This window comes from Elephas maximus, chromosome 5 (assembly GCF_024166365.1).
Source record: "Elephas maximus indicus isolate mEleMax1 chromosome 5, mEleMax1 primary haplotype, whole genome shotgun sequence".
NCBI classification, from domain to species: Eukaryota; Metazoa; Chordata; class Mammalia; order Proboscidea; family Elephantidae; genus Elephas; species Elephas maximus.
In genome coordinates this window covers 50,522,902-50,533,765 of record NC_064823.1, presented here as the reverse complement: position 1 = coordinate 50,533,765, position 10,864 = coordinate 50,522,902, and the positions used below count along the sequence as shown (strand labels likewise).

General features: G+C 37.6%; 1 protein-coding gene across 1 annotated transcript in view; it reads right to left on the bottom strand.

The window, feature by feature from the left end:
• Window positions 1-486: 486 nt before the first annotated feature.
• Window positions 487-10,864, bottom strand: part of SLC39A8 (solute carrier family 39 member 8) — a 79,821-nt gene continuing 69,443 nt past the window's right edge. The window contains exons 6-8 of the mRNA XM_049885628.1: window positions 4,152-4,359; window positions 3,806-3,990; window positions 487-1,255 (exon numbers count right to left, since the gene is read on the bottom strand). Coding sequence (XP_049741585.1) covers window positions 1,106-1,255; window positions 3,806-3,990; window positions 4,152-4,359 — 543 coding nt within the window. The 3' untranslated portion in view covers window positions 487-1,105. The remainder of the gene's footprint in view (window positions 1,256-3,805; window positions 3,991-4,151; window positions 4,360-10,864) is intronic.

Genomic DNA, 10,864 nt, shown 5'->3' with positions numbered 1-10,864 from the left:
ATGCAGTCGACTTGAGGGCATCTAATAACAACAACAATCTTTTACAAAAGGTAGAAAAATAAGCATAGTGTGCTGATTTCCCTCCCTCAAGATATACTGAATAGGAGACATGCAGACTGAACACAAAAGAAGTCTCTTCTTAATTTCTCTTATCATCCATAAGGAATGTATGCTGTCTAGTTAATCGGTCCTTGACATACAACAGCCCAGCTGTTGCTTTGCATTTATTTAAAAAATTCTTTGCTAAATAACTGCACTCATCTTTCAAAGTAGATTGCTTAAAATTTTACTCAATTTCTTTCTACAAACCAACACATTCTTCATTTTCACAAATCAAATATGTTGTACACTGACACTGAGTTTCTACCAGCTTTACATTGTTTTGCCATTTGTAATGGGCTCAAAGTCAACAAAAAAGCAATTCTGGTTTTTTATGAATTCTGCTAGAGAACACACTTAGAAATAAGGCATCAGACAAAGTCTGGGCTTAGTAGGACTATAAAACTTTATTGATTTCAAAAATTCATAGTTTTGTCAAATGGTTTTCAAAACAATCCTACAAGTCCCTAACTGAAATATAAAACAACAAAAACTATGAGCAATATTTCTTTCTTGGGTTCATTACAGCCTGGCTGGAATCATTTTTATCTGTGTGGCATACATTTTGTTTCTTCTCCACAGTTTGATGTACTTGTCCTTGAAAGCATTAGAACAAATTCATTTTAATTGGAAATGTACCACTCTGAAACCACTTGAACCTTTGATCTTATCTTGTATTTTTCTCTGGGCCTCGGTGTATGAATGTTTGTAGAATGCATGTCTCTTGCTTCAGGATGGTTTTCTAATATATATGTAACATAGAAAAGTGGGTACGTATCAAAGATTCCATACACCAAGCCCTTCAAACTGGAACTGAAAATCTTTAGAAGCATTTTTAAGTACAAATAATGGTCTCCTTCATCCATCTGAAGCCAATAATTAGTTTTCTTGACCTACAATTGAAAACAAAATTATCTTTCAACTAAGTAGATTAGCTTAAAAATCCCTTTGGAGATGTTTTTATTTATTAAACGCCTTCATTAACAGCACCATCTTCCATTTCCTATTACTCCAATTCAATGTCTCCTGCAAACAAGGTAATGAGCAGGATGGCTATGAATCCAGTTAACATTCCAGCATTCTGAATCATGAAGAAGGTGAAATCCGTTTTTCTTCCAGTTACCTTTTCTCTCAGCATATCATTCATCTCGGGAAACTAGAAGAAAGATATATCGTTAGATAACTGTTGCCATCTTGTGGTAAAATATAAAAGTCATGTATAGATTTCTGTGGAGGTAAAATGATCATTGATTTCAGATGTTTAAAAATTTTAGCATAGATAGCATAATAAGGATATCTAATGTTATCATCATTCAACATGCGGAAAAGTACGAAATAGCATTCTTCAACTGCCCCAGTCAATTGCATGGGATATACTTTATTCTTTCTCATTCATTCTCTTTATCTCTCTGTCTCTCCCTCCTGCCCTCTCTTCCTTCCTTCCTTCCTCCCTGTGCTCTAGCCACACCAGCCTTCTTTCAGACCCTCAAATGCATCTAGCTCTTCCCTGCCTCAGAATCTTCACACACCTTAACCTTCACCTGGACTCTTCCCTCCCCAGTTTTCCAATGGGCTAAATTCTTCAGGTCTCGGATTAAACTATACCTTCTCAGAGACACTTTCCTTAAATAAATAAACTTTCCTTAAAAAAATAAACTTTCCTTAGCTCCTCCAAATTTACATTAGATTCCCCCAGGCCCCATTATCATCTATCATCATATATATTGCTTTTCCTTTCATAGTTTGTTTTTACTATCTGTAATTATTTACTTATTTGTATGATTTTTTTTTTTTTTTTAATTCTGGTTCCCGTCTCTGCAGACAGAAAGCCCCATAAATGCAGCAACTGTGCCTATTTTGCTCACTCCAGTGTCCCCAGTGCCTTACAGATTTCTAGGTTTGGTACAGAAATATCAATAAATAGTAGCTGATGAAATTTTTTTTTTTTTTTAGAAATCACTATACATTTAATTCCTGATCTCTTCAATTTTGCTGCTTTCTGCTTACGCTACCCTCACAAAAGCATAAGATTCTTGAATAAATTATGTACTGTTCTAGGATCGAAAATTATAAGAGTCTCATTGCAGTGAAAGCAATTAAAACGCCAAGTCTTGTGCTTAAAATCCAGCAGACGACTTCTACCGAAAATGCTACATGAGGAGATCTGGAAATGACAGTTTCAAGCCGTATTCCAAAACGATATTCTACACATGTTGCAGTGCATTGTACCTAAGCATCTTAGAGGTTTTCAGAATTCTCAGTCAATCCACATGTCTGACGGAAGAAAACTGTCGCCAGGATAAAATGGGTGAAAGATGTGACACCATTTTTAAAAGAGCAAAACTGCTAAGTGTTATACAGCATCACGTATTATTACTATTTTTTAAACCGGACAACTTTAATAGATTTTGCCCTTATGTGAGATGGAAATGATGACTGGAATAAAGACAGGGTGAGACGGTGATTCTGTGAAAAACATACAGGTGCCGTACTGGTTCTAACAGATACAATCCTTACTCAAGGATCTGCAGAGACCAATGAACAGAGCCAGACAGCCACAATTTGGAGCCAAGAATGCAGGTGAAGGAAATTAAGTGATTGAATTATGTATGTAATACATGGTCCATTCAAAATGCAAAGAAAATATTCCTTCATTTCCACACACTTATCACATTTTCATTTTCCAGAAAGCTGTCCATGATTCAATTCATTCTGAAATATACAGGACCATTCATATGCTCTCTTATACACACACGGGACCACTGATACACTCTCTGTCTCTCTCTCTCTCTCTCACACACGCACACACACACACACACACACTCAGATATAAACAAAGACATAGGCATAAGCATAGATACAAATATATACTGGCCCAAATATCCAAGTTTAATTTTAAATCCAAGTTTCATTTTACAAATTTTAGTTTACCAGTTTTAGTTTAGCCCAAAAGTCTTCACTGTTCAGATCCTTGAAAAAATAAAATGCTATTTACTCTAACAAGTTTTTCATCTTCTAAATATGATATCCTCACAAAAGGGGAAAAAAATTCTTTGAGGACATACAATAATAGAAGGCAGGGGCATTGGTGGTTCTGTGGTAGAATTCTCACCAGAGTCCAGGGTTCGATTCCAGGCCAATGCATGTCATGGTTAGCCTCCAACTGCCAGTTAGTGGTGGACTGTGTGTTGCTAGGATACTGAACAGGTTTCAGGGGAGCTTTCAGACTAAGACAGAGTAGATGGAAAGACCTGGTGATCTACACCCAAAAATCAGCCAGTGAAAACCCTATAGTTCACAATGATCTGCCCTGCAATCAATCACGGGATGGCACAGGACTGGGCAATGTTTTGTTTCACCGGAGACGGGATTTCCTTGAGTTGGGGGCTGACTGAATGGCTAGCAACAACATAACAGAAGACAAGGTTTACCTACCATGATGCAGAAGGAAACGCAGGAAACTATGTCTAATTCAGCAAAAATTAAATCACTTCATCATCAGTCAATAAAAATGTAGATAAAAGAATCAATGAAAATCACTTTCAAATTACCATTAGTGCAAACTACTCAACAAAAGTTATTTATTGAACTGAGAATGTTTTAAATTCCAATAAAAAGGTTTTTGCACACTGGGGAAAGCAGAATTACCCAGATGTTCACTTCTAAATTTTAAATCAAAGGAAAATCAAATATTTTAATTACTTACCATATCTGCCAGAGAAATATAAAGGAACATGCCTCCAGCTAGTGCAAAGATGATATTTGGAGCAAAATTGTTGCCCACCAAAATGCCAAAAGCTAGCCCAACATAGCAGGAACACGCAGAAAGAAAGTTGAATAGCAAAGCTTGTCGTGTGCTCATCCCTGCATTGAGTAGGATCACAAAGTCCCCTAGAAGAAGAAAATAACAAGTGAATTTTTTTTTAATTGAGATAAAAGGTAATTATCAATGTCCGACAAGTACTCCTTCACTGTGATGCATCAGCAGAATTTTAGGAGCTTGTTACCTAAAATACATCATTCCACTAAAATCAAGAAGCAGAGAGCCTTACCTAGCTCATGAGGAAACTCCTCACACAAGATTGCTATCGAAGTACTGAGTCCCTGAAAGAGAGACAAGGTGAAGGAAGCCCCAATCGCCAGGCCATCGATGAAGTTGTGGAGGGCATCACTGAGCGTTATCATCCAGGCAATTGTCCCTATTTCTGACAGCTTGGGCCCCTTCAAGCAGGTGCATGAACTTGACTCCCTTTTTTCATCCTGTAAAACAGCAGAAAACCAATCAGCATGATTAGCAATTTCTTGAAAGTCTAAGGGATACAGAAAAGTAAGAGATGGGTTATGTCTTGAGAGAGACAAGCGTTCCAACATAAAGTCTTTCACGGTGGATAGGAGCCCCTAATATTTTATAACAAGAAATTTACAGTGGGGAGAATGGAAATGAATCAGTTGAGACTCCCTGAGCAAGCCATTTAAAGACATTTTACTTTAGTTTCCCCTTAAAACAATCTTTTTGACTCGTATGAACAAATTCTTAACACTGCCTTCCTAAAATGTATTAATATTAACCTAAAAATTTGATTTACTCAAGGACAAATTTTAAAGTCTTTTCCATATTACAACTGAAATGTGAAATCCATATTTAAAGCATGACATCAAGAAACATTTATTTCAAATCCTTCTATGCCATTGTGTGACTGTGAACAAATTACCTCGGCCTCAGTTTCCTCAGCTGTGAAATGCAGAAAATACATTAAATGATTCCTTTATTTCTGAATAATTTATTAACTTTCTACTGTGTTTCAGGTATTGTGCTGGGTATTTAGGCTATAAGAATGTGGTCCCAACCAGCTCTAAATTTCAATTATTCTCTTAACCAAGTTCATAAAAAGTAATTGGAATAGGCTTGTCTTTACACTAATACTTCTTTCCATTCTGAAAAAATAATAAAAATAGAAAATTCTATAATAGATCCTTTGTAGGAATTTAGAATTTCATAAAATTTACAAAATTTTACGCCATCAAGTAACAAACTGCCAACTAATGCATATTCCAGAAACCACAGGGAAAATGTAAAATTCATTTTAAGTAGTGTAGCAGTTTCCAATTAACTGGGAAACATTTTATACCTAATTTTCCTCCCCTCAATTCTACCAAAACAGCCAATCAATGTATTTATTGGACCTCTGCAATGTGTTAAACATTGTACTATTGGCTGTTCTGGGAATACAAAGAAGTGGAAATAACAGCTCTGTCTTCAAGAAACAGGCACCTTGAAGAAACAAGACATAAAGTATATGGCTGATCTTTTTTAAAAACATGATACATAATCAAATGAAAGATGCTTCCTTCAAAGCAATCACCTGAGAGGCATTACACTTAATACAACATTGCTTTTACTGCTCAAAACATTTTGGGGACAATTCTTTCAAAACTGACTTTAGATCTTGTGATATATCTTTTCACCGTTTCACTAGTGGCAAATCTCCGTCTTTGGGGGATGTTTTCGGTTTGTAGACATAGTCAAAAGTCATTTATTTGGAGCCAATAAACCCTTAAGTTAATATGGAACCAAAACTGGTGAATAAATTGAGTGGCAAAACTAAGCAGGGTGGGTGGGGGACTTGAGTAGTGGTAATAAAAGGAGGAGGAGGCAGACGAGTAGGAGGAGGAGGAAGAAAGGGAGGACAAATATTAGAAGGAAAAGAAGAAGGGAGAGGAGAAGGAGGAAGAGGGGAAGCAGAAGGAGAATCTCAAAGTTGTAGGAAAGACTCAGGAGATTAATTAACAGGAAAGTAAAAGTAATACCAACGCCTTCTTAGGATTGTTGTGAGGATTAAATAATAAGAAGTAGAAATAGAAGGAGGAGGAGTGGGGGAGGGGAAGAAAATAGCAAGGGCATATAGTATTTGTTATGTGCCAGGCATTGTTCTAAGCACTTTAGATATTTAATTCATTTAATCATCAGAACAATGATAACTGCAGATACTAGTATTACCTTTTTATAGTTGAGGAAACTAAAGCACAGAGTGGTTGGTGAGCTTACTCAGGAATACACAGCAAATAAGTGGTTTTTTTTTAATATCACTATTTTACTACTCCAAATTTTTGGGGGGAGGAGCATTTCTTATTCGTAATAGAATCTGAAGGCAATTGACGAGGAGAACTCCCCCTTGCCAAAAAAAAAAAAAAACTCTTCTAAACACAAGTAGCAATGTTACAGTAAGTATTTAATCTCCTTGAAGAGGCAAATATCAAAAAATAATTCCATTTTGTCCAAAACATGGCCTTTTTATAGACATATCTTAAATGCACAGCATAATAAAAAATAATGACACAGAACATGTCAGTTGGGTGTTCTGGATAAGAACTGTCCCAGAAGAGGGGGCAATTACTGCTGAAGGAGTAACGAAAGTGATCATGGCAAAGCCACAGAGGAAGCGATCTGAGCTCTGTAAAAACTTATTGCCAAAATACATTTAATAAAACCATATTGAATTGAAACAGTTGTTTTCATATTCCAGCCTGGGTTACCTAATCGTACATTTATAATTTCCTTATTTACTTGTGTTGATTTAGGGCAAAGACTATATAAGACCAAGTATTGACTACTTGATTTTACATATGGAGTCTGCATACAACACCCTTTATGCTGCAAAAGAATTTAATATATCAGGCATGAGTCTTTCACCTCTAAGTACAGATATCAAGTCTATTTATTATACCTTATATTAGCTCTATAAATTTAGGTCCCAAATGATACCATTGGGCAGGTTAACAGGTATACATTTTTAATAGTTTCAGAACAAACTGAAGTGGTCAAAGAGTTCTTTTGTATTTCATCTGTAACTAAGTCGCTGAGCAGAAAGTACAAGTGCAAGTCTTTCTAGCTCAGTTACTGAGTATTCTTCTCCAACCCTCCAACCCTCCACCTTTCTTGTTTGTTTGCTTGCTTCCTTGTTTGATTTCTACATTAAAGGTGAGGCTATTTCTACCTTCAGCCATGATGAAGTAACTCAATCTAGTGAAAAGACATCCAGGAGAACTGAGCTCTAGCTTGGCTCTGACAATAATTACTGTATAATCTTAAGCAAAGCTCTTTTATTTCCCAGGTTAGTTGTTAATGGAAATGAAAGTAAAAGTGAAGTGTAAGTGATCAGAATTGGGAAAGACTACCATGTATTAAAGCAGTAAGAGGAGAGAAGAGACTAAGAAGAGTTTCAACATAAATTTGCAAGGAAACAAAGAGAAGAACAAGGAGGAAGAGAAAGGCAAGAAGGACAAGGAGGAGGAGGAGGAAGAGAAGGAGGAAAAGAGTAAGGAGGAGAAGATGGAAGCAAGGAAAAGGACAAGGCGTAGGACAAAAAAGGGGGAGGACAAGGAAGAGAAGGAGGAGAAAGAAGAGAAGACGAGAAGGAGGAGTTGTAGAGGGAAGAGGAAAGATAAAGAAACAGGTTGGCTATCCTTCAGTAGAATATGAATCATAAAAGTAATGGTTTATGCCTGCAGTGAAATACTATGTAGTGTAGAATAGATGATGAATATCTACATTTTTGTACATGAAGATGTCCAAAACTGTGTTGAGGTATATATATATATACACACACAACATTGTTTATTGGACGCCTTTTTGGTAAAAATAATAATCATTATTGTAATTACATGATGGTCTAAGTGCAAATATCTGGAAAGATATATACAAAAATGCTAACCATGGTTCTCTCTGGGAGATAGTACTGTAATAAGTTTTTTTTTTTGTACATCTTTTCTGGATTTTTGTGTGTTTGTTTTCACTCATTATGCATTATTTAAATACACCAAAAAATAAATAAATAAAGTCGTGTGGGGAAGGGATGAGAAAAAAGCCAGAGGGAAAAGTGAACCTGTGAGGACATGGGTGTTATCACCAGTGAACAAGGTGAAGTTGGGGGAGCAGGTTGCCTGCTGGGTTTTGTTTGCAATGAATTATGCATCCATCCCTCGGATATGGTGCTTTTTTCACTGAAGTGAATCCTTCTTGGTTTGCTTAATAGATCTAGAGAGTAGCAGGAACACAGATCCCATTCTGCACTGTGAGACGCAAAGTGAGCTGTGATTAATGAAACAGTGTTTATAGCTTATGGTCTTTATGTTTTATTGATAAGAAGGCAAAAGCGAACAACTATGACAGAGGAAAGTTAAATTTCACATGCCATGTGCCAAACTGAAAGAAACATGCAGGAGGAAGGAAGAGCTCTGCTAAAAAAGAAAACCAAGTCAAAAAAAAAAAAAAAGGTAGCAACCCACCTAAAAACACAGTGAAGGTGGCAAAATGAAATACACATGCCAGGAAAATAACAAGGAAAAGTATATATAAAGCAATACATAAAAACGTATGCCCATAAGTGAGAAATTAATGTAATAGAAATAAGAATAATAAAATGTTGTCTAAAGGCTGCAAATAAATGAAGATTTAAGGAACACAGCACTGGAAGGCAGACTACCTTAATGATTACAGGGCGCAGGACTTGGCAACAGGTGAACCTAAGTTTAAATAATGTCTCTACTACTTAAGAGCTCTGTGCCCTTGGAAAAGTTACTTGGCATCTCTGAGCTTCAAATTCCTCACATGTAGAATGGAGAAGATAATACTAGGGTCTTCATAGGATTGTAGTGAGGATTAAATGACATGATGCTTATAAATCACTAACCAAAAGTGCTCCATTAATTATTATTATTATATAACATAGATCACTGCATCTAAAAAAGTACTGATGAACACAGCATTACTACAAGGAAGAGACACAAAAGCTGCCTAACACAAAACTGTGCCAAGAAAAAAAGATTTATCATCTCAGATTGGTATTATATTCAGGAGTCTATTGGCCATGAGGGAGCCCAGGTGGTGCAGTGGTTAAAGCGCTCAGCAGCTGACCAAAAGGTCGGCAGTTTGAACCCACCAGCTGCTCCCTCCACAGGGGAAAGGTGTGGCAGATTTACAGCCCTGGAAACCCTATGGGCCACTATGAGTTGGAATCCACTCGACAGCAGTGGGTTTGATTTGGTATTGACCAAGATTATTGGATAAAAAAGGGAGAAAAATTAAATCTACAAAGAAACAGCTTTAGGAAAGTGAGGCGGAGCTGAGACTTGTCTCAAAAAAAAAAAAATGAGAAAATATTTTAACAAGGATGGGCAAGCTTGGGCATAAATGTGCTCTTGGAGAAAGCCCAACTACTGAAGCTCAAAGTTGTATGAAAGAGTCAGGAGATTAATTAGCTGGAAAGTAAAACCCCCTATGAAAAGTATAAAAGCCGAGTTAATAGGTTTATATGAATCAGACAGTTGACAAGAGTAAGAGAACCTTAAAGATGTGAAGTAATATCTCGTGTATCACAGCACTTCATAGTTTACAAAGCACTTCCACCTGTTAACTTCTTCACTGTCTTTTGACCTTTACAACGTCCTCAAGAATGAAAGAGGACAGAGGCTGGTATTTTAGAGATGAGGAAAAGGACATTCCACGAATACAAATGATTGCTCAAAGTCACACAGAAGGTGTTGGAATTAGACTACTTAATTGTTCACTGAGCACCTTGTTTATAAACCTAACCCAGTGCCGTTGAGTCGATTCCGACTCATAGTGACCCTATAGGACAGAGTAGAACTGCCCCATAGAGTTTCCAAGGAGCGCCTGGTGGATTCGAACTGCCGACCCTTTGGTTAGCAGCTGTAGCACTTAACTGCTACGCCTCCAGGGTTTCCCTTCATTTATAGCAGGCAGGAATTATGCTGAGAAGATTTTTAAATAACAGGATCCTCATCTGGTTGGAATTCATAGTCCAGAAAGGAATTCCCAAGATTCAAACCTCAGGTCTGTGATAAATAGCTCCCATTTGCCCATCCCAAATGGTTCTCTACTCTTCTCCCTCTGCTGTCTGCCCTGAGGCTGTCCTGAATGGGCCACCTCTACAGGCTCCTTGTCCTCTGGTTTCCATTTGAGATTGGCTGTTAGAAAATCCGGGAAGAGATACGGAGAGAGGGAGAAAGAGGAGCTCAGGGTATTTGTGCCTCTGGTCTCCCTTCATGGCCTCTCCTCCAGCTGTATATGACCCTCAAATCAAGGCCATAGCTCTTCTCAAGATAACTCTTTCCAGGTTCACCCTCTCCTCCACCCTTTCAGTCTAGGGGCGGTAACAACTTTGCCATTCCCAGTCCCTAGTCCACCACTATTCCTAGTGACTACCTTACAACCCGTTCACACCTTATAAATAAACCCTTCCCAGATTACACTAGGAGGCTCTGGGTGGTGCAAACGGTTAACACACTCAGCTACTAACCCAAATATTAGAGGTTGAGTCTACCTGGAGATCCTCAGAAGAAAGGCCTGGTGATCTACTTCCAAAAAATCATCCACTGAAAACCCTATGGGGCACTGTTCTCTGACACACATGTGGTCACCATGAGTGAGAATCAACTCAACAGCAACAGGTTTTAAATTATCCAAATTTGAATGTGCCTTCCGTTTCCTATTGGAATTCTAACTGATACAATAAATAAATAATGTGGGAAATGGCCATAGGAAACAGACCCCCAAAATGAGACTCTTTAATTGGGCTTCCCATTTGTTCGAGGTATAGGGGAAATGGAACATGGGTTATCCATAAGGTGGGCTGCATTTCTGAGTGAAGCCCAGAACACAAAAGGGCTCTGAAAGGTCTAGGCTGTGTTGCAAGCTTCCCCTCCATCTGGGTCTTAGGACTTATCAGTCCCAGTGAAACTGGGA